Source organism: Coccomyxa subellipsoidea (genome assembly GCF_000258705.1).
Source record: "Coccomyxa subellipsoidea C-169, whole genome shotgun sequence".
NCBI classification, from domain to species: Eukaryota; Viridiplantae; Chlorophyta; class Trebouxiophyceae; family Coccomyxaceae; genus Coccomyxa; species Coccomyxa subellipsoidea.
In genome coordinates, this window is record NW_005178042.1 from 1,166,573 (window position 1) to 1,188,418 (window position 21,846).

The window sequence follows — 21,846 nt, forward strand, 5'->3', positions numbered from 1 at the left end:
CAATCACTTTGTGCCCCTGATCCAGCGCCGTCCCCTGTAGGAGCACACATTTTCAGCAGAGTGAGCTTATTCAATTTTCATATCAACCTACCCTAAAGATAACTACACAGGGTCAAGCGCGGAAGAAATGGCAGGCTCAGATACAATAAAGCTTAGCATGGCACCAACCTGTGATGTCTGGGAGGCTGCGCTCTCCGCAAAAACATGCTGGAATCTGCTGGTCTCAGGACGTGAAGGCTGCGGAGGCTGCTCAGGCTCAGTCAAGGCTGTTGGCTGCGGGGCCACGCCAGCAAGTGCCTGTGACTGTGGCTTTGCGGAAGAATCACTGGGAGCCTCTAGCTTTGTCTCCCTCTTGTCCGGCTGCAACACAATTCAATCCGATGAGCAACACATAAGCCGCAACAATACATGTACTATTGCTGTCTTGGCCCACAGATTTCAGGAAATTGATACAGCTTTTCAGAAAAGCACTAGAGATGGAACAAAATGCACATGGCTTGAGAGACACGTCAGCGCACCGTTGCAATGAAACCAGGTGGGCCAGTGGGCGCTCCACCCCAGATCTTGAGCATGGCAGAGAGCGGCCTGAAGGGAACAGTGGAGGGGTCCTTGGCTGAGCGGATGGGCAGGGTGGGCGGAAAGAAATTGCCCTCAAACCACTCCAGGATATCCGCTCGGGTGAAGGGGCCCTGCAACCCCAGAACAACAGCATTTGGTCAAGGAAGCTTGTTTTCCAGGAGCCATTCCAGACCTCAAGAATTGGCAGACTGACACAGCAAGCTTTCCTTCATTTTGCAAACACAAAGGACAGGATATGAAGTAGCACGTGTGCACGGTAAGTGTACGCGCCTGCGTGACACCCTGGGGGTCTTGGTAGACCCATTGGTCCTGGGGATCCGCGCCGGCTGGCTTGTCGTCCGGCTGGCTCTCTTTGTCACCAGGCTTGGCCTCGGCAGTCCCAGTACCCTGCGCCTCTCCCTGCTTGCCATCCGCCGCCGCTCCCTGCGCCTGTGCTTGAGCCCCCTCCACAGCTGCACGAGGCGGCAAACGCTTCACTTCTTGCTCCTTCCGCTTCAGACCCCATAACAATAAGTGACTTCCGAGGCAGGAACATCTCATCCCAATGGATTGCCAGGGTCCACTACATGGAGGTGTCAACATGAGGCAAGAGAAGCCGCACGCACCTGGGGCAGGAGCGGTCGCAGAAGGAGAAGGCTCGCCCCCGGTGCCGGGCTGGTGGATGCCCAGGAGCACCTCCAGGACGTCCGGCTGGCCGCTCTCAGCAAACAGCGAGGGGTCCTCCCGGTCGACCTGCGGGGGGAGCACGAGCGCTTTGGCAGCCGCCAGGCGCTTGTAGATGGCCACTGACTCCGCCTTCCTGTACGGGTGCTTGGCTGTGCGCGAGCCCAGCGCCTGCGTAGTGCCGGGCGCAGCGCTGACGTCGGCGGGTGGCGCGGGGCGGCCGATGCCCGGCGCGGCCGGCCCCCACTTGTCAGCTGGAGGGAACGCCCCCGGCGAGCCCATGACTCCCGGTCCTGACATTGCGAACACCGCAGAAGTCAGAATATGCTGCATGGAAGTGTGGTAATCACCCCAGCGGCCTGTTTCTTGGACTTGGAACTATCAGTGCGAGCGCCAGAGCACAAGAAAGGGCTACAAGGCTCGTACCAGGTCCAGTCTGCACCAGCAAGAGTTAGCAGGCCGAACGAGAGATGGCGCCAAAGGCAAACCTTTCGGGTGCAGACCACGCCCGCGGCCAGGTGCAAAGCCGCGGCCGCGCCCGGGCTCCATGGGATGATGCGGCGGCTCACCAAAGCCTGGGCCACCCCCAAAACCTGGTGCCCCTCTCCCCATCGGCGGACCTGGCCAGGCCCCAACCCCATAAGTGCCTAAGCAATGGCGTGCATTGAAGCTCAAGCTTTCTCATGCTGCCTGGGCATTATTTTACTATCCAGATTATGTCGTTTGCAAGGGCAATGTTGCTGTAGCTCACCATTGGGTCGGTGGCCCCAGCGGGGGTCATGATGCTCACCTGCATGACATGTGGTATTTAAGCGACCTTGAAAAGGAAAACAAGAACCAAATAAAGTGCCAGAGCAGAAGCCATGCCGTTGCAGGACAGCAATTTGTCTGTATGAGCATGCTTACCCTCGGCAGGTCCCCACTTGTCCCCTCTCGGGCGCACTGCATCAGCAGGGTTCACCCAGCGGTCAGGATAGCCCTCCTGTGGGCCATGCCTGACAGGTTCAGGGCCGCCCCGACCCCGGCCCTTCGGCTCCCATCGATCAGCACCTGTCAGCAACAGGCCATCTTCATTTGCTAGATGTCTCACATGCAGTGCCCAAGTCATCCCAAACGCTGTGAGCGAAGGGAAGCACTCATCACAAGCAAGTCATGTTTCATTATCATGCATTCAGAAAGCCCATGCATTGAGAGTGACAGATGGGTTCTGTGCACCCACCATAGTTGTCGGGCACTTGAGGGGCCATCAACCAGCGTGCATCGTCATTCGCTGCCCATCTGCAAGAAGGATTTGTATCAGGTCCCAGGAGCTGAGAGAGCAGGTGGGAACATGAGTACAAGAGATTTGCTGCTCTGCCTGGATGCTGAAAGCAGGGAAAGCAACTCCTCCTTCGATTCACCTAGAGGAATCGAAGTGATCAATAGACATCGAGGACCGTGCATGCAATGATGGATGGCAGTGCTGACCTGGGAACAGGTTCACGACGAGGTAGCACACGATCACCGTCCTCTCTCCACTTGCCACCCATCGGCGGCCCAACTGGAGGTCCACCGACATGATGATGATCATCGACAGCACCGAAAGGCTTGGCACGATCCACGTAGGGACCGCCGCCCGGCTTGTCCCAGCGATTCTCGTTTACACGGGGTTTCTCCTCCACCCAGCCAGGCTTGGCCGGCCTGAACTCATTGCCCCATCCTCCATTGATCTGATTGTTCTGATTGCGCTCGCCCTGCAAGAGTAATGCGCAGACGAATAATGAGGACAGCCTGCCCTTTCTGGGTAGTCGCAAGACAATCTCATGAAGTCTTTGCAAAAATTTTCAAACTAGCATTAGCGTCTATCCTCCTAAATTGAATTATTTCAATATGATTCAGCTTTTGCGGCACATGTCAGCACGCACCTGATTGTGAGCTGCTGGAGTAGGCTTGTCAACCTTGTCCTGGGCCATCCAGCCAGGGACAAAAGCTGGGGCATGATCGTCCAGTAGATCACTAGGGAGAGTAGCCAAGCGAGTTGTGCCTACAAGAAACACAAGCAAAGTCAGCTCAGGCTGTAACAGCAACAGAAGCTTGGGCAAAAGGGGCATGCAGGTGAGACGCCTACCTTTGTTTTCTGACCCTGCCATAGCGTTTGCAGCCGTTTGCTCTTCGACGCTTTGCTCTTAATGCAGATCAAAGTTGCATAGGCTTTATGATACACGAAAGGGTACACCTGAGAAGCTGCAGATATGATAAGTGCGCAAACCCACTTCCAGGCCTGCATTGGCCTTCATGTCCTGTATAGGCTCCTCATGTGATGCATCGTGCAACTGCACAACAGAGTCACAGGACTTCCATCTGGGTCTTGATCAAGCAGCATTGTACATGTCAAGATACCTCGAAGACATCACCTCGTCCTGTACATCTGTTGCTCGGATTTTGAAAACCTCCATCAAGCTGATCAGCAAGTATTCAGAAGATCTTCGTCCTTGGATACATTTCAAATCTGATCAGTCATTTTAGGTAATCAAATAACTGCTTCATTATTTCTTCGATCTTATCTGGCGTCTGATAGAGGCAGAGATCACCACATAAGGAGGCGCACAGAGCCATCTTGTTGACTAGAAAGTGATTGCAGAGCGGTGCAAGGCGATCGATGGCAGCCACTATGCTTACCCGTGCAGACATCCAGGCACTGAAGGACTATGTGGCTGGTCCTGGGAATTTTGGACAGAATCAGGCTGAAACCACAGTTCGCCTGCACGTTACCCACTCCAACCTGAAAGCGGAGTTCATAGAGCTGCGGATGGATTTGCATGTGCGCACTGCTTTCTCCATCATTTTGCACTCCTTGTCTACTGGTTGAGCACACACTGCTTGATACACTTGGTTTGCTTCACCTCCATTTCTCTCAGACTTTACAGGGTCTCAGGAAAGAATATCGCCATCATCACATTGTGAGTGGGTATCTCATCTGGATACAGCTAAACTTTTTGAGCCAATGCTAATCTTACTGAGTTCTTTGCAGATGACAACCGAGGCAGTCAAGTTCAAGTTGGCTTCGCACTGCGGCACACTGGCCTCTGAAATGATCCTGCACCTGAAAGACAGCTCAGGAAAGGTTGTGGCAGTCCTCGCAGAGCCACACAGAAAACTTGGCTACTATTCTCCTGAGGATGGGTGCGCGCTTCATCTGAAGCAACCTGCACGTAGTAGAAGCATGCATGTGGGATGCAGTCACGTTCTGCAGCAATTTTGTCAGACACTCGCTGGCAGGGTGCTCACCTGCTCTCCTGTGCAGGTGGGTGTTGCATGTCATCGACACCAACCCAAACTCGCTGTCAGCAAGGGGCTGGCTTGAGGATACTTCAAAGGTGCAGAAGTATGTCATGTCAGACGCGGACTACGATGCCAGGGAGAACACGTACCGGAGACACAAAGCACAGAAAGTCAAGGTGCTCACCAATCAAGCCCGAGTGATCCACAGGAGCATGCTATTTTTGCTGACGCTCTCAGGCACTTAAATACACCAGCAATGAGTTTTGCAGATTGTTCTTGGCAATGACACACGCCACTCTGGACAACTGTATGAAGGAGTCCTGTGGGGAGGGACAGAAAGAGGCACTCACATTGAGGGGCAATGGTGACTTCTGCAGGAAGATCCAGAATGGACCGCAGAGAAGGAGCTGTGCATGAGGCGGGGGATCCCTTATGTGACCCCCACTCAGAAGGAAGCAGTGGAGGATGAGGATTACCAGGCAGCAGAAGCCAGCAGGCTGACCGTGGGGTCCCGCTGCGAAGTGAACCCTGGTGGCAAGAGGGGTTGCATCAGGCATGCTCATCACTTGTCGAGTCCTTTCTGGGTGTTTCAATAATGGGCATGGCAATGGAAAGCCTGGTTCAACGAGAGTAGAAGACCAGTATTATTGCCAAACATGCTATCCTGCTCTGAGTACAGCATCTATAATGCTGGTACCTTTATACATAATGTTGTCCTGCAGGTATGTTGGCAAGTGCGCGGGTCTGCCACTAGGCTACTGGGCGGGCGTGCAGCTGGATGAGCCAGTTGGCAGGAATGATGGCAGCGTGAAGGGCAAGCGCTACTTTGAGTGCCCACTGGGCTATGGCAGCTTCCTGCGCCCTGACAAGGTCAATGCTGGGGATTTCCCGGAGATAGACGAGTTCCGATTTTCAGATGAGGACGAGATTTGACATACTTTTTTGAATCAGGAGATGCAGCGAGTAAGAGGCCGATATGAGACTGTGTTGCTCACATCAGACAAGTGAGGTCTGCAAGTGAACAATTGCGATCTTGTCTTGCAAAATGTGGATGACTGATGGGCAGCGGGCATACTTGCATGCGTGGTAAAGAAGAGCAGATGCATGAATGATTAATTTGGTTCTAAAACTTCACAAATATTACAACATGTTACCACGAAGTCTTCCGGCACAATACTGCCATACTGCACAAAATGGTCTGTCTCATGCTATGTATATATATACGCCTGTCTTCAAGAGTGTTGCTTGATTTACATCTCGCTTGGGCCCCTGTTGCCTTCTTCACCACACGCCTGAGGTCTCAGTACTGCTCTGTCAAGGGGAGTCCTGAGTCAGACGGCAGCTGGCTTTGTTGCACCACGTGACTGTTCGCCGTCCAATTCAAGCGTCTAACAATCTGCAGTGCACACGGCGTCATCCTGGAATTCAGCCCTTACTTTATTAAAGCACTGAGACTAAATGACTTCCTGCAAAACATTCTCTTGAAGCGACAGATTCAACCACTGGCATGGTCAGTGACTCTTTTTGTAACCATTTTATACAACAAGAACCAGCCAGTCAGGAATCCTTACGTTCAGGCAGTCAGGCTAACTTGCTGATAACCGCTCTGCGCATTGTCTCCCTCTTAAACGCGCCAATCCTGGTATAGAACGCCTGCACGTCCTTATACGCCACCAGGATCGCCCACTTGAGCCACGGATGCCTCGCCGCCAACACATTGCTGGAGATCTTGTCTTGCTTGTCGGAGAAGCTGCCATCTGACACAAAGATATACAGCAGTCGTTCGGCTGGCAGCAGCTGCTCGCTGGCGGCATCTGGATGCGGCGGACCAACGCTTCCTGACAGCTGCTGGCACGGCCCCGTGGGGAGGGGAGTATCTCGTCCCGACCGATGCCAGCTGGCCCATTCTGGCGTCAAGACGGGCAGCTGAAAAATGGCCTGCAGATCTGCCTCCAGGTTGCACAGGATCGTCTTTACTGTCACTGGCGTTGCGGCTGTAGTCTGCTTGCTCTGCATTACCACAGTCCATGCGCTCCCCTGCTCATCGACCAAGACGACCATGCTGTCGTTTGCGTAGTTTCCCACGCCGATGAAGCCGATGACAATATTGTCCTGCCAGTCCTTCGCAGCCGTGCTGTCTCTGCTCTGCACAATCGCCTTGCGGCAGCTCTCGACCTTCTCCCTGATCTGTGGGAGGCTGAGGCGGTGCGCTTGGCGCTGGCCATCCTGGGCAACTGTCAGGTGCCCGCGAGGCAGCAGGAATCGCTTTGTGGCATGCTCCGCGGGCACCTTCAGCCCTGTGAAGAGCTCCTGCAGGCTGACGGTGGCTGCGCCCTTGACCGCATGGGCTTCAAGCTTGATCGCAAGCATCTGCGCGTCCACCACCTCTTTGTCCATTGCCGATTCGCGGTCCGCAAGCAGGCTGAACACTGAGAGCTCCTTGTCTTGCATGAGGTTCAACTCGCGCATCATGTACTGCACAGCAATTGGCGACGCTGACAGCCGCACAATCTCAGAGCCAGGTGACGACGATGGTGAAGCACAGCTGACATCATCGTCAAGCAAAGCTGCTTTGCTGGGCGAGTCAGCCTTGCTAGGCTCCACCTCCACGGTGATTCCTGTCGCCCCTCTGCTGACCGTTTTTGTCATCTCTGCGAGCGACAGCATCCCCCCTGGTGTGGAGGGCTCACTGCTGGTGCCTGACGGTGCTTTGCTGGGAAGCGACGTTGGTGCAGAGGCCCTGCTGCTGTTGCCGCTGGGTGCGCTCTCAACGCTCATCCCAGCTCTCCTTTGGTTGCTGGTAGACTTTGATAGTAAATCCACCCCCTGCACATTCATCCAAGCAATAAGGCCTGGGCTCGAACACTCCTGGCAAGACCATGCAGCCTGTTATCGATGCACATGCATGAAAGAGCCACAACTGCACATCGGAACGCCTCCTGACATACCAGATGCAATGGAGATGGGGCTGCACCACAGAGCAAATGTTGCTGTCACTACAAGAGGAAATTATGAATAGATACATACCTGCACCTCACAATGCACCAGCCCCGTTGCCTCCATATCACCGACAGTTGGGCCAGCCAAGCTGGGTCCCATCAGGCGATGCTCGCGCCGCAATGGCGTGTCTGTCAGCATATGCGCCACAACCATCCGAAGAAGAGCCTTCTTGGAGGCTGGGTCGCCCTCGCCCAAGAAGCGTGACCAGAATACTTCCTGGTGAGCCCTGTTTCTGACTTTGATCAGGATTTGCGGCACATCTGCAGCTGTCACACCGGCGACCACCTGGTCAAAACCTGCGAACAGTAATATTGCCATAAGCACTTTGTGAATAATCTGCAAAATGAGGCAGCCATCCTGCGCAGCATTCTATTGACACCCAGCTTTGCTCAGTCAATGTGCACATGGGGCATTGTTGAGCTTATGTTGGCATGCAAGCTGGTCATTATAACAGCAGCCTAGGGTGGAATAAATAACACATACCTTTCTTCCAATCTAGTCCTCCAATCGTCTCCATAAGGAATGACACCAGCCGCGGAGATCCCCCGACCATGTCCAAAGCATCCTTCATGGGCTCTGAGAGGGCCTCTGGCTCCGGGCGCTCATTGAAAGCCGCGACCCGTGCAGCGAGAGTCTGCACCACGGATATGCGCTGCGTGGTGGACAGCACCGGCATAACTAACTGCACCGCCAGGGACTGGCCTGTGAGAGAGAACTGCCCGAGGCGCGTCATGTTCACTGTTGTGTAGTGGGTAGAAGCAGTCAGCGGCAGCACCAGTGCCGCAGGAACGCCTTCCTCACGCTTGTTCATCTCTTCAATGATTTCACTGATAAATTCTAACAACCAGGTGATCTGCAGAAGATACACAGCCTCAGCACATATTGCCATTGAACAGGACAGCGAAAATTCATGCAAACTGTACTGTGTATCCCAAGTCAAAGCTGCAAAACACAAAGCCGCCACTTTGCAAATGGTCATGGAGGATTGTCAGTCACCTCCGGGTTTGACCGCGGCTGAATTGTGCCTTCGGCAGCATTGCCCTCATCAATCATCGGCACGATGAGCAGAGGTACCTCTTTTGGCAAGGAAGATGCCTGCCTCACAAAGTCCAGCACATGCAGGACCATCAACTGCTGCCGCACATTGTCGTCCATGTCTGCCAAATACTGCTCATAGTTGAGACGAGCAGCGCTGGGGTTGAGCGGTGTTAGGGCCGCATACAGCAGCCGCAAAGCAGATGCGGTTGTGGAGTCCAGACCATACTCCCTCTCAAGCTTCGCTGTTTTCACGTCTGATACCCTGGCAAACAACACAAATTCTGTCGCCTTGACACCTTTCAGGATGCACTATGGTCGGGTTTTCAACAGTCACACAGAAGCAACACAAGTAGCTCTCCAACACCTCCCACGTCTTACCTGAGCAAAAAGAACAGATGGCATGAAGTGCCACAATTCCCTGATAAGGCCTTGAGAGCTAGAAGAAGCAGCTTGGGAACCTCCTGCTGCTGAGGAGAGAGGGCCACACTGACATACAGGGCATCCTGTAAAAATGACAGGCACTCTTCGTCCCCTCTCTCCAGCCATTGCCGCAGCAAGCTGGGCAGCATCAGTAGGAAGGTCGTCTTCCCTGTGGTTCAAAGGCCAGCCTCGATTTAGCCCTCCGCACACAGAAGCTCATTTGGAAAGAGCGCCGTCAGACATTAGGGCATGCAGCATATGACATCACCTGCCCCTGGAAAGCTGAGCAGCAAGAGCTGTGCAAGGCCTCTGCGGTATTCATCTGATTGCTGAACCCCTCGAAAGTACCACCTATTGAAGGTCACAGCTGACCAGTAGATGAACTGCTTCAGAGTTGCATCTCTGCCCTCGAGTGTCATAAATTCTGGTAGTCCAGCGCTGCCTTCGAGCGTAGCGCCAGGCTGCCTCTGAGCCCCGGGCACCGGGTCGGAGTGAACAGAGTGGAAGCGGGCGCCAAACTGGTCCATAAGACTCTGCACAATGTCTCCTGCCACAGCAACCAGGCAGTCATAATTTCTATCTTTCTATCCGCCACATCTTACAACAAGCCTGTAGGGTTGCACAAGCACATCACCAGTTGCCTTCATGCTAAAGGGTACAGCACCGGAATTTCAGATGAAAAATGATATATTATGCTGATTGCGGACTGGCACCATACATTTGAAGGAAGGTATAAGGAAGGAAGTTACGTGGCTTCATCCTCTTCCTTCCCCCCGCACCTCTACCAAACTCCTCTCCATCACGATCGCGTTTGCCTGCATTGTAGATTATCAAATGTACAGGTATCTCACATCTGCACCAAAAATTCAACAAAAATGCCAAAAGACTCTAAGCATGTTGATCCATTGCGCCCACAACTCCCTGAGCCCAAAAGGCATCAGCCGACTGACACACCCATCAATGTTGAATGCCACCCAGCACTGCCGGATTAGGCCAAAGATTTGTCTGATCTACGCTGTGCTACTGCCAAGCATTAATGACACCATACATATAATTGCTTAAAGTGGCAGGATGGTACATGCAAAAAAAGCCCTTCACCACATCAGCACATGTCTAGACACATGCAGTCAGAAGTCATTGAGCTCACCTCACAAAGTACACAATAGCTGCATGGCCACTCGTGCTGAAGTCCCATTAGGCTATACGACTCGGACAGATTTTGCCAGAATCTAAGCGTGTGGCGTGCCTCTTAAATTGATTGGGGGCAACAGCAGGTATCGCACCAATTGCACCGGCCAGTTTGGTGCGCAGGTCGCTAATCTGCTGCTGCAGGTCTGCCTCCTTTCCTGATGACATGCGCTCCTCTCCCTGATGGAGAATTCTTTCGCCTTCTCGGCCTCCTGTAGCACCCTGTGCTGGTTCCTCAGATCATCCACCGTTCGCTGCAGGTCTTGGCTCCCCAATACCTGCTGCCACCGTGCAAGCCCTTCGTTCACAGCAATGAATACAGTGTTGGTTCTGGTTCCAAAAATCAGCCACCTTTGGGATGTTAGCAAGTGTGCCTCAAAAGCCTCCTGGCTGTACAGGGAGGAAGCCAGGGCTGCTCAACCTGACGTGTCGTTGAAAGTGGAGAGTCAGGCGCGCTTTGACTTCGCAGGACAATGAGCAAGACACGCCTAGTCTTCGGAAAAGTGAAGCAGAGCACTGTGTATGTAGTTATGTGATCGAGGAATCTCAGGGATGTATTGGGGCACCAAAGCGGAGAGCTTTGTCCTCCAGTGCTTCTCAGTCTGCAAAAATTCAAGGACTTCGTTCGTATATCGCAGTCCAGCTTGCCAGGTCCAGCAGCTGCCAGCCAGATTCTCAGTGAGAATACCTCACCCACCCTTCATCCAAGTACCCTAGTGGGGTTCTGGGGTGTGATTGTATCGGAGGTCCCAAGCCTAAAGGATTTCCCTTTCGATATATCAATCGAAGGGACTCCACAGTAATGTTAACATTACACTTTTCTGTCGAGACGCTGGGGACTGCGTCCAAAGTTGTTGCTGCATCATGCATGATGTGTGCCTCATTATAAGCGCGACTTTGATTGTCCATGTGGCCCACCGTGGTAGCCCAGTGACTGGGCTATCGCTGCAGCTGGCATCCCATGGCAGCCTCCCGCCCGACAAGTTCAAGTTGAGGTCAATGCTGGGGACTTCCCAGGCCCAGAGCCTCCTGACTTCACATCTTCAGATGACTAATTAGAGGACATGACACGTCGGAGGACGAGAAATTGAACACATTCTAAAACGGCTGTGTGCCAAGAGCCGTGGTCTCCCATTCATGCACATGCATACATATTGCGACAGTATCATAGGCAACTCCCAGCTTCGCATGCTCAAAAGGACGCTACGGCATCCGAGCTTCATTATAGTTTTACAAGCAAGGCCACTACATGCATGTCGCAGTAATGCCCAAAGAAAAAGTGTGTGAGCATACAATAAAGAATAACATTGGTGGGAACATACAAAATACAAGCTGCTGCAGCTTCGTCTGCATCAGGATTATCGCAGTGGTCATCCTATTGATAATCACGTCAAATATTCAGCAACAGTGCAAAAATTAATACACCTCAATGGCAGAGAGATATTATACACAGCAAAACAGGTTTGAGACCTACCGCGTCCTTCATATGGCACAATCTCTTGATGCTGCAGCCTTTCTTCACTGCACCTTCACAGGCCATGAACGCTCTTTTGAGCACAGTCTCGGAATTGAAGCAGTGTCTTCAGAGCTCCTCGTCAGCATGTGCCTGCCAGCCCATCGTCTGACTGGCTCAAGCAGCGGGCGCAGCAGGGGTGCAAGCCGAGGCGGCGGCTGAGGCGAGGGTGTCGACAGGGATGCCGGCGTTGCACAGGTTGGAGAAGGTGCGGGTGTGCTGCATGCCATACTGGTCCAACTGGCCGCACTGCCCCTCCCACGCACCCACCATCGCCTGCCAGACAACACCCCGAATCAGCCTCACACTCCGACCTCTCCTCCTCCAACTCACAAGGGGTCCTCCAACAGCAGGACTGGTACCAATCGATAACAATGATGCCTGTATGCTCTGTTCCATGCATTACATGCATGCACATGCAGGAAAGAGTAGATAGCAGTTTCCATCCTGATCTGATCCAGGCAAAAAAATTCGCTGGTGGGAAGACACGAGCAGAAACATCAGGAATCCTTCTAAAACTCACGGACTGCCACTAAAGAAATTGAGTTGTGGGGCAGAGGGAACGCACGCGGAGGCAGTCCCAGTCGTCCACAAGGGCCAGGCCGGGCTCGCGCGGCAGAGGGGCGCTTACAAACTGCTCCACGATGAGCGCCTGCAGCTGCGCAGCATCGGCCGAGTTGCCGAGCAGCTGTTGAGTCGGCAGCAGCAGGTTCGCCGCCGCGTACTTGGTCTGCGGGCAGCCACATCAAGCTTCAGGACGTACAAACTGTACCCCACCTCAGGGCCAGGCAATTGTGTGATGTAGAAGCACCTTGTTACCAAACAAGCAAAGCACGAGTGCATGCCAAAACAGGACCATTCCTTCATCCAGCAATCATGGCAGGGGCGGGAGTCTCTAGCCCAAGTCAGGGTTTGAAGCGTCGATCCTAACGTGAATTGAAGAAGATCAGATATCAACGTCAGGATCCCAGCCTCCAGAACCACCGGCGACCGTGCATGCCCCGGGGCAGCACAGGCGCATGCCAGAAGTCTGACAGAAGTCTACCTGCAGCTGGGCGAGCACGGCAGGCTGCTGCAGGAGGCCCCAGACGGCAGATCGGACGCTGTCGTCCACCGCGCGGCGGCGGTCGATCTCCGCGTCGAGCACGGCGAGCGCGGCGGCCTTGTCGGCCGGCGTGGCTGCGCGCTGGTACGCGGTGTACAGGTGCAGCAGATCTGCGTCGCGCTGCGGCACTGATCCCATCCCTCCGTCAGCGAATAGCTCGTTGCTGGCCGAGAGACCTCCGCTGCCGTCGCCTGCAGCAGAGGGTCCCACTTAAGACTAGCCTCGACAACAACAATGGGAAAGCACAAGATCGAGATCAAGGTCTTGGATTGACACGCGGGTAGCTTGCGCCGAAGTGTCATTGCCAGGTGCAATCCTGACGGCAGAACTTCTAACACTTGGCTGACAAGAGCCTCACTTGTCTCCTGCAACACACTACAGATGCACTCAAGATGTCCTGCCAGTGAGCCAAGCAGCATTATGCAAATATCAGAAGGGTTGGCAGGGTGCTATGGTATTGAGGATGCGCGCCCGCACCGGTGTTGAGCTCGCCCAGGTAGTCGGCGACGGGCTCCTCATCGATGCTGAGGCTGCCAAACTGCAGGACGTGGCTGCCCATGTTGTAGGTGTAGTTGTTGCTCGTGCGCCGCTTCACGAGCTCGTACTGCTTCAGCAGCGTCTCCTCCGTCAGGTCGTTCTTGTCGCTGCAATATGCATCACCATGACATCACTGCACTGACCCCCACAACACCTCCATCTCTTGCATGCACAGAAAAGCATGCATAAAAAAAGCATGCTCTGATACAGAGACCTACGATTATGAGCTGGGCAGGTATGCTGAGCATAGCATTAGAGGCATGTGTCAGTCACTGGACGTAGCAGAGCATGCATCAATATGCTCTAATAAAGAAATCTACATTTTCATTTGGTTCATCCGGCATCCAGCAATGCAAACAGCACAGCTGAGTGATGCGCAATGTTTCTGGCTTGCACCATTTTCGCAATGCATGCAGCTTTATGGAGCTGCAGGCTGTGCAAGAGAGTCAGAGGGCCGCACCTGTTTTCGAGGAATGCAACGGAGTACAGGTCACCGAGGCAGGTGTTGAACTCGGGCGGCGGTGATGGCGCCATGCCTGGGCAGTAGGTGCCCCAGGAGGACTCCACAGCATTGGACGCTGTCGTGGCATAGATGTTGAGGGAGTCTGACAGTAGGCCCTGGAAGATGCTCCCCGACTCGCAAGCCTCCTGCAGCAGACCCAGGTGACAATTGTATTGGCAGGCAGCGCGTGCATGCATGCACTTGGAGCCGGAGTGGAGTACGGCTCCTGCTCAGACTCACACATTTTTATGTCAGGACCTGGAATGTGAAACACCTCATACATTATTAGCGCCATTTCATCTTACAACATGCGAGGTGGAGAACAAAAGCAAGGACGAGGGAATGTACCACATAGATGACGAGGTCCTTGAAGCCGCCCTGCTCGCTCTTGGCGGTCAGCACTGACAGAAGCTGATCCGCGTACAGGAAAGCGCCGTTGGGCATGCCCAAGATGCCTGTGTGATGCAGTGAAGCCCTTTGCACAAGAGGTCTGACTAGCTGCAAAGCTGGATTGTCATGCAGTAGCAAGCTAGATTATGTAAACAAAGAGAGGCTATCTTTACCTGGAGCGCCGTGGTCGGCATAGTATACAAAGACCCTGTCATTGGGGCCAGACTTCAGAATCTTCCCGGATGATCCAATCACCTTGGGCGCCTGCGCAATATGCCATTAACATTGAAAACAGCATGAACATCCCACATTTTGCATGCAAGCACTCCATCTGAGTGCTGCCTCAGCGCCTGAAAAGACAAGCATAAGCCTGGCCTGTCAAACTTGTGATCCTCACCTTCTTTCCGGCAAGAACCTGGAGGAAGTTCCTTGCGTTGACAGCATCGCCAGTGTAGTCCTGCAGCGCAGCATGAATCAATGCTGTAATTTCTCATTACCAGAAAATGTAAAGAGTTGATGGTTGTCTGATAATTATACAGGGATCATGAGGACACACCAGGGGGACTCCCTCGTACACATCCTGCCCATTGGGCTTGTTGTAGACCTTGCCAGGGTGGGGGTTCATGTAGTTGTGGGCAATGTCATCCTGCATCATGACGATGATGTTCTCCTCCTTCACACCGCCACGTTTCAACACCTGGTACGCCTGCAGCACATCCAAGACACTCAGGTGTGCGGTCGTGCAAATGGTACTGGCACTCAAGCGGCCACCTTCGGGTCAGGTCAGCTGAGCGACACAAGTTGCAGGCGCAGAAGGCCAGGAAAACTAAAAAAGTTACAGAGATGTTCATGGCATCATGGAGGCTTCCAGCATCAAGAAGAGGGCGCACGTGGAGGACATCTGCCTGATGACGATAGTTGCCCCATCCCGCAGATCCCGCAATCAGCAGAGCCCAGACATCTCCTGTGGTAACAGAAGTCTCATTTCCCGTAGAACCGAAGGCATCACAACCTCGACATATTGCTAAAGCACAGAAGATAACGTCAAGTCATACCTGAAAAGTCCTCTCCAAGTGGGGGTCCTGGCAACCTCAGAATGTCTGAGTTAATCGTCGATGGTATCCTAGCGCAATGCACGGTCAGGACAAGAAGCCCCAGGAGCAACACAGGAGCCCCAACACCTACTCCCATCATTGCGTTCGTACTGTGCTTCTCTGCGATGCTGACCCTCAAGTGCTGCAGCAAGATGTCACAGCTGCTGTCGCCGTTCACTCTATGTGTCTCTTCGCTTTGCAGGGCTCCTTTGTCCCAGGATCCCTGTCACGTAGGTGAAATGGTAGCACGTGCGACAGAGTCGTTGACACGTGCTCGGCGTGGAGCTTAAACAGTTCTCGCTCTGCAGCCTGCCTGGAATAGTGCATTATAGCATCTTCATCGTGATTTGTACTTCACTTGTAAGAAGATCTGGCCGAATCTGCCATCTATCTAAACTCAATGGCAAGAGTTGGGGTCTGTGATCTGCTGTTGTCTAGACCGCAGTGCACCGTTGCACATCCAAAGCCTTTTAAGACCTTCAATTGTCGCGTCAAAAGCCGCTCTCTGGCAGTACGGGTCGCTGCTGAGAAGTCCGGGGGAGCCTTCCCAGAGAACATCATCAATCAGATCTCAGTTGCTGTGACCAACTTCTCCCCAGCCAACGCTGTCAAGAAAGCTATTGCATCAGCACAGGCAGGTCAGTACGATGAGGCAGCAATCAGTGGAAAGGTGGATGCATATATCAGAGACAACCCGGTATGTCGCGGTCCACTGTTGCCTGGTCCCGCAGGCTTTCGGCCTTAATTGATATCCCTGGGAATAAATTTCAGTCACACAAGGAGTTCAATGCATTCAAGGTCCAAGTCCAGGAGTGCCTGAGCAGTGATCCCATTCCTTCAGGTTGTAGTGTTCAGCTGGACTCGCTGCCCCTTTTGTGTTAAAGCAAAAAGGGAACTTGACAGCATGAATGCAAAATACCTGGCTGTCGAGCTTGATACAATGGGCGATGGTAATGCAATCCGATCAGAGCTTGCAAAGGTGCGCATGGATGACTGTTGTCTCTTACATTTGTCTCAAGCTTACACTACTATATAGAGAAACTCTCCAGTGATGCATAAGCCTTGGTGATCATGTGATTGGCCTGAGCATGGCTGAAAGTGATAATCGTCCTGGATGTGCAGAGGACGAACAGGACATCCATGCCCAACATCTTCATTGGAGGGAAAGGTACAGGATTTGTATTCCTATTTCACGCTTGATAGAGGAGTGCACTGGTGCCGGGGACAATTTCCTTGTTTCCATGCATGCCTCAGATCTGCATGACGGAATTTGGATGTCGACCAGGTATTGGAGGTTGCAATGACGGCCCTGGACTTCTGACACTGCAGCGCAATGGCGAGCTAGAGCCCCTGCTGAAATCCGCAGGAGCGCTTTGAGTGGTTGACTTAGTTAGCTCTTGCAATATTTTTGAGTACTTTTGGCAATCGTCAAAGCCTTTTGGTGGTCATCTTTGAATGTTCATTCTGTCTGGTCTCTTTTTCAGACTGAAAGAGGACGGTGTGCGAAAAGAAGCCTTGCTTGGCCTTGCAGTGCATGCTTGGCTTCTCCAGAGAGTTTTGATAGGTTTGAAGGCAGAGGCTATGAGTTTATAAGGGTGTGACTGCCGAGGCTAGTTCAAGTGTTTGCATGGACTTGGCATTGGAAATACAAGCTGTACAGTTGTTGCAAAGCTTGAAGCAAGCAACTGATGTCAACACCCTTTGAAAATCTGCTGCTAAGCTCACAGCTCTTGAGTTTTCACTTCAGCCTTCCATTGGGACGCTGATACAATATTGCTGCACATTACTGTATGTACGATTGCATTGTGTTTGCAAACGTCTCACATTGCTGTTATGCATCTCCCCACCAATCGATCCATAGTCTAAATCCACACAGCTGCAGGGTGCAACAAACTCGAGTTGAGCTCAAAGGCTGATGTCTCAACAGGGTACATCACATTTGCATTGAGGCACACGCTCCACACTCACTGCATTCAGAGCACAATTCTACAAGAAGACATCCTCCTCGATTGTTCCGGTGGCAGCAGCATCAAAAGCTTGGGCCTGCAATGTCTCTGCTTCTGCCCTCAAAGCCTTCTCCTCTTCCTTCAGCGCCATGAGATCAGTGCGTGCTTGCCTGCTCACACACAGGGAATACCTCTCAGCCCTGTTGGCATCTCAGGACCTAATGATGCCAAGCATGTTGATCAGAGGAATCTCCTGGACCTGCTGAGAACTGCTTACACACAGCCCAGGAACAACTCTGGTGGCAGTAGCTCTCTTGCGCATCCCTTTTGTACAATCTTAAAAGGTCCTTCATGCGCTGGCCTGCTATTTAGGATATCCCATAACTGGTAATGGATACCAAATTGAAAGAGTAGGCCGTCAGCTCAATCTTGAGAGCAATCTACCCCCAAATAGCCCCTTGCGCACCCTTCTACCCCTTGTAAACATTCTACAGTAAATTGAAGCCGCAGACGCAGCAACGCACCTGTTCTTGGGTTCCAGCGCGAGGACTTGTTTGAAGTCTGCGCGCGCGCCATCCAGATCGTGCTTGCCTCGCCGAGCCGTGCCGCGCCGCAGCAGCGTCTTCACGCTGATCTCACGTTTCAATGCACGGTCGCAGTCAGCCTCCGCCTCTGCAAACTGCATGATCTGCACAACCACACAACAAACTCCTTGAGATTTTCATCCTTGTAAGCATCACAAGAATCTGCATGATCTGCACACATGCATTTCTACCCTCCCTTTGCTTTCTCGTGATGGATCAAGTTAGATTTTCAGCCAAACGGAACTCTAGCGCCTCAGTGTACGTAAGTGTGACATACGCATACCCCAGATCTGCAGGACAGCTTTAGCTGATAGGCAAACAATCCCATGAAAAGTCAAATAAGAGCGGATCACAGAACTGCAGCCAGCATTGAAGCTGTGACTCTACATGCACAGCTAAGAGCTGCCAGTACATATTCCTGACAGCAAAACTGAAGAAGCCCTACCTGCAGGTACGCCATGGCGCGGTTGGAGTAATACACTGGGCTGTCAGGGTTGAGCTCTATGGCGCTGCTGTACTCCTTCACAGCTTCTTCGAAGCTGCCAGCCTTGAACAGCTCGTTTCCTGCCGCCTTGTGCGTCTCCGCCTCTGCCGCGGAGGCCGCACTCCTCGCCGCCTTGCTCCCTGCGCCACAGGTGATATCTTTGTGAAGCTCCCCCACCCTCCAAACTAAAGTCAACTCTGTTCCCATGATGACAAACCACAACTGGATAATTTCAACACACAATTTCCTCCTACCCCACTGCAGAAACAAGACTGTGATAGTGGAAGGTGGTAAGTGGAGTGCGCGCACCAGCTGCTGCTTTCTTGGCTGTTCCATTGGCCGTCGGCCGCTTCGGAGAAGGCGCAGCCGTGGCCGAGCCGCCGTTGGTAGCAACAGCGGCATCGTGCTGCTGCGCAGCGGCCAGCTTCACCGCGGCATCCGTAACCAGCGGCCCCAGCTTCTCGGCAGCCGTCAGCAGCCGCATGTCCGACCTCTGCAGGCCCACCAATGCCACGCTGGCCGGCGGCTGCCCCGGCACTATCACTGGTATGCACACCTGCACCCATAGAACTCATTAAGTCAGGACTGTCCTCACTTTTAGTGTCTCAATTGTTGACCACCTTGATGGGCAAATTAAAATGCTTTCTTCATGAGAATCCGTCCCGTCTGCTGTCCCTTCTGGAGACTTGGGGCCTTTACTCCAGATTTGGGGGCACAATTCGCTAAAAGAAGCTGTGCAAGGGGTGCTTGAAATGACAAGCCAGAAGGGGCACGAACCTGTGGCAGGCCTGCCAAGGCGGCAATGGAGCACAGCTGCAGGGCGGCGCGCTCAAACGCGGCCAGCTCCTCCGGAGGAGCCGTCCTGTCCGGCGGCGCGCTCGGCAACACTGGCAGCATCAGTAAGTTGCCGTCCCGAAGGATCTCCTTCAGCTGATCTGCCGCCTGCTCCATCACGCGCCTGCCCTGTGCAACTGCCTCCTCCGACACCTGCGTGCTTTCTGAGCTCAGCCTGTCTTGCTTAAAGTCATCATTATTGCTGTCCTAAATGCCCAACACATCTCACTGCACCAGAGTACACCACCTTTGTTGCATTTCTAAGTTGAGAATGGGCATCCTGGACTGTCCAGGAAAGTTATGCAGGATGACAGTATTCATCGGTGAATGTAATCTTCATCAGTAGAAAGTTCACGAGTATTCATGACACTTCAGCCCACCTCTTGAGCCCTCTTCAGCTGGTCCAGGATTTCAGGTGATGCTGACTGGGGTTCCTGGGAGAGGTGGCCATATGCTTTTCTGAACTCAGCTGCCTGCACGGCGGCTGCTGCCGCCCTCAAGCCCTCCATGATGTTGTGCACATCCGCTCTGTCCTTCTCATCCTGCAAGATGCACAGCACGCCATCGGCCAGAGAATAAACTACATAATGCCCCTGGTTCCAACGATCTAAGCACCGAAGTTGGCTCACAAGTGGATTGCAAGGTCCTCAGAAACGGCTGAGAACTCGTGCCTGAATGAAGTAGTGGGCAGCGGGGCAGGCATCGAACAGGAAGTTCATCATGAGGCCCCTGGCCACCTCCTCGTGGCCTGCCCAAGCCCGGGCAGCCTTGTACGAGGCTCGCAGCAACAGATGGTGCGGATCCTGCACTACTGCTTTGAACAGGTCCTCTGCCACGATCACTTGCAGCAAATCCCCCTTTGAGACCACTGCGCGCCACACAAATGCATTCACAAAGGGTGATTAGATCTTCAGCAGCAAACATGATGCATGCATGCTGAGCCATTTGAGCCTCCGTTTTCATCAATAAAGGGCAGTGTGCAGGTGTCGCACCTCCAGGCAGCTGCAGGGCTATGCCCACTTTTGTGAGCAGGGCAGGGTCCTTGGTCATCCACCCCAAGGCGTCCAATGGTCCCGCAATGGTGCCAGCCCCGTCCTTGGGGCCTGCATTTGTGGACGCTCGGTAACCCCACAGGCCGTTGCAGGCTGCTTGGACCTGAAGGCATCCAGACCCAATTAAATTTACATCTTGAAACAAAAAATGTCTGCACCCATTAAAACCAGTATGTTTAAGAGTCAATTCATACAAATAAGTACCAAGCTGCAGCTTACCCTGACGCCAGACAAGTGGTCAATGCCAATGCCAATGGTGGCAGAATCTGCAGCCACAGCCAGCGCTGCACCACTTGCAGTGCCACTGGCAATGCTCTCGGGAGACTCAATATTCAGCGCAGCTCCCCCCCGCCCCAGCAGCCTGCAGTGCGACGTCAATGATGTTTTACAACATGCTGCAGAAGCATGAGGATGGAAGCATGGACATGAAGTGTCCTGGGAGGCGATGCCCACCCAAAATGAAGCTCTTCGGTCCTTGTGCGGCCTTTGACTGCAGCGCCAGCGTCCTGCAGCAGCCTCAATGCCTGCGCAGTCACTCTCGCAACCCCAGCCTCACCTGGGGTGGCCCTCGTGCGTGCAGCTTTGCCACCAATGGCAAACCTGCAAATGCACATCCAGAGCTGGTGTCACCACGACATCACACCTAGAGGCATTCATCTGGGCAAAATGAAACCTTCACGACAAATAGAGAGTCAGGAAGCTATGAAAGTCACGCACAGGTCTGAGGCCGCCACAGTGGCGCCTATCAAAGAAGTGCCAGCGCCCTCAGCTGGCCTGATGTCAAGCGGGTCTATGAAGGCCCTGAGGTTGGGCAGCTGCCTTCCCTTGCCTCTGCCACGCTTCCTGAAAGCCTTGTGGAGGAGGGCAGCACCAAGAGCCATGGCCACTGCCACCAGGGCTGCTGTGATCGGTGCGGTCAAGCTCCTACCCCTCTGCTCAGACACACAGCGGGAGAGAGTGAGGCCCAGACATAGTGCATGGATTCCAATGCAATCTTCGCTTACTTATTTTCCAGAATCTGACCCGTGTATGGTTGAACGCTCTCAGAGGGCCAGATGCAGAAAAAAGCAAGGGGGTGTTGTACTAGGAGGCTTGTTCTACCTCGGATCGTAGAGACAGCCGCTCTTCCGGCACATGAGAATGTTTTCTAATCACAATCGTCTTCGTTGCGCTCTCTTCGTCGTAATGGCCAGCACTGGTTTCATCGAAAGGCATGCTCTCTTCTTCCGAGGCATCAGCAACGTGGGCAACCTCATTCAATCTGGATCCAACATTTGATGGTGATGCATCAACATATTCATCGAGAGGAGCTGCATGCGCTGAGATTCCCATTGCAATTGGGAAGTATGGTTACAGAACGCCGACAGGCACACAACTCCCTCTTCGCGTCTGACAACCTCCCCAGTCCAACCTTGGTTCAAGAACAACTTCTTGATAATTAGACCACTTAAAAGTTTATAAAGGCCCAGGAGTCTTTGCTGCAACGGACGGATTGAGAAGTTTTGATTGACTATTATGAAGGACAGCGTCTCAAGGAGGGAACACCGTGGTATAGCATATATATACTGGTGCCGTCGACGAGGTTGGCCAATGAATGCCAATGTCAATTGATGAAGACAATGCATTGACCTGGGTAATTACAATTTGCATCTCATT

At 53.2% G+C, this 21,846-nt stretch overlaps 4 protein-coding genes across 4 annotated transcripts; 1 reads left to right on the forward strand and 3 right to left on the reverse strand.

Moving 5' to 3' along the window:
* Positions 1 to 3,858: 3,858 nt before the first annotated feature.
* COCSUDRAFT_52107 (tubulin folding cofactor B) lies at positions 3,859 to 5,614 on the forward strand. Its single transcript, XM_005651730.1, has 5 exons — positions 3,859 to 4,042; positions 4,253 to 4,404; positions 4,526 to 4,679; positions 4,881 to 5,056; positions 5,226 to 5,614. The coding sequence occupies exons 1-5, from the start codon at positions 3,881 to 3,883 to the stop codon at positions 5,434 to 5,436; spliced, it is 855 nt and encodes a 284-aa protein (XP_005651787.1). The 5' UTR covers positions 3,859 to 3,880; the 3' UTR covers positions 5,437 to 5,614.
* Positions 5,615 to 6,084: 470 nt separating this feature from the next.
* On the reverse strand, positions 6,085 to 10,317 carry COCSUDRAFT_55263 (hypothetical protein; the record flags this gene model as incomplete). The annotated part of the gene is made up of 6 exons (XM_005651731.1): positions 6,085 to 7,329; positions 7,531 to 7,799; positions 7,987 to 8,356; positions 8,500 to 8,803; positions 9,334 to 9,508; positions 10,245 to 10,317. The coding sequence occupies 6 exons, from the start codon at positions 10,315 to 10,317 to the stop codon at positions 6,085 to 6,087; spliced, it is 2,436 nt and encodes an 811-aa protein (XP_005651788.1).
* Positions 10,318 to 11,363: 1,046 nt separating this feature from the next.
* COCSUDRAFT_64138 (hypothetical protein) lies at positions 11,364 to 15,478 on the reverse strand. Its single transcript, XM_005651732.1, has 11 exons — positions 15,252 to 15,478; positions 15,087 to 15,160; positions 14,753 to 14,902; positions 14,594 to 14,653; positions 14,370 to 14,460; positions 14,155 to 14,261; positions 13,765 to 13,952; positions 13,245 to 13,411; positions 12,708 to 12,958; positions 12,231 to 12,392; positions 11,364 to 11,938 (listed from the first exon to the last, which is right to left on the reverse strand). The coding sequence occupies exons 1-11, from the start codon at positions 15,388 to 15,390 to the stop codon at positions 11,780 to 11,782; spliced, it is 1,548 nt and encodes a 515-aa protein (XP_005651789.1). The 5' UTR covers positions 15,391 to 15,478; the 3' UTR covers positions 11,364 to 11,779.
* Positions 15,479 to 17,276: 1,798 nt separating this feature from the next.
* Positions 17,277 to 21,071, reverse strand: COCSUDRAFT_38970 (hypothetical protein; the record flags this gene model as incomplete). The annotated part of the gene is made up of 11 exons (XM_005651733.1): positions 17,277 to 17,406; positions 17,761 to 17,924; positions 18,266 to 18,444; positions 18,614 to 18,860; positions 19,082 to 19,291; positions 19,519 to 19,680; positions 19,804 to 20,006; positions 20,131 to 20,293; positions 20,410 to 20,456; positions 20,747 to 20,790; positions 20,908 to 21,071. The coding sequence occupies 11 exons, from the start codon at positions 21,069 to 21,071 to the stop codon at positions 17,277 to 17,279; spliced, it is 1,713 nt and encodes a 570-aa protein (XP_005651790.1).
* Between the last annotated feature and the right edge of the window lie 775 nt (positions 21,072 to 21,846).

Excerpts from the sequence above, each read along its gene's own strand:
- COCSUDRAFT_52107 (XM_005651730.1), top strand. The coding sequence starts at position 3,881 with ATGGCAGCCACTATGCTTACCCGTGCAGACATCCAGGCACTGAAGGAC. Across the intron at positions 4,405-4,525 it reads TACTATTCTCCTGAGGATGG|GTGGGTGTTGCATGTCATCG; the intron begins GTGCGCGCTTCA and ends TCTCCTGTGCAG. Across the intron at positions 5,057-5,225 it reads GGCAAGAGGGGTTGCATCAG|GTATGTTGGCAAGTGCGCGG; the intron begins GCATGCTCATCA and ends GTTGTCCTGCAG.
- COCSUDRAFT_64138 (XM_005651732.1), bottom strand. The coding sequence starts at position 15,390 with ATGATGGGAGTAGGTGTTGGGGCTCCTGTGTTGCTCCTGGGGCTTCTT. Across the intron at positions 15,161-15,251 it reads ACTTGGAGAGGACTTTTCAG|GAGATGTCTGGGCTCTGCTG; the intron begins GTATGACTTGAC and ends CTGTTACCACAG. Across the intron at positions 14,262-14,369 it reads TGCCGACCACGGCGCTCCAG|GCATCTTGGGCATGCCCAAC; the intron begins GTAAAGATAGCC and ends TGCATCACACAG.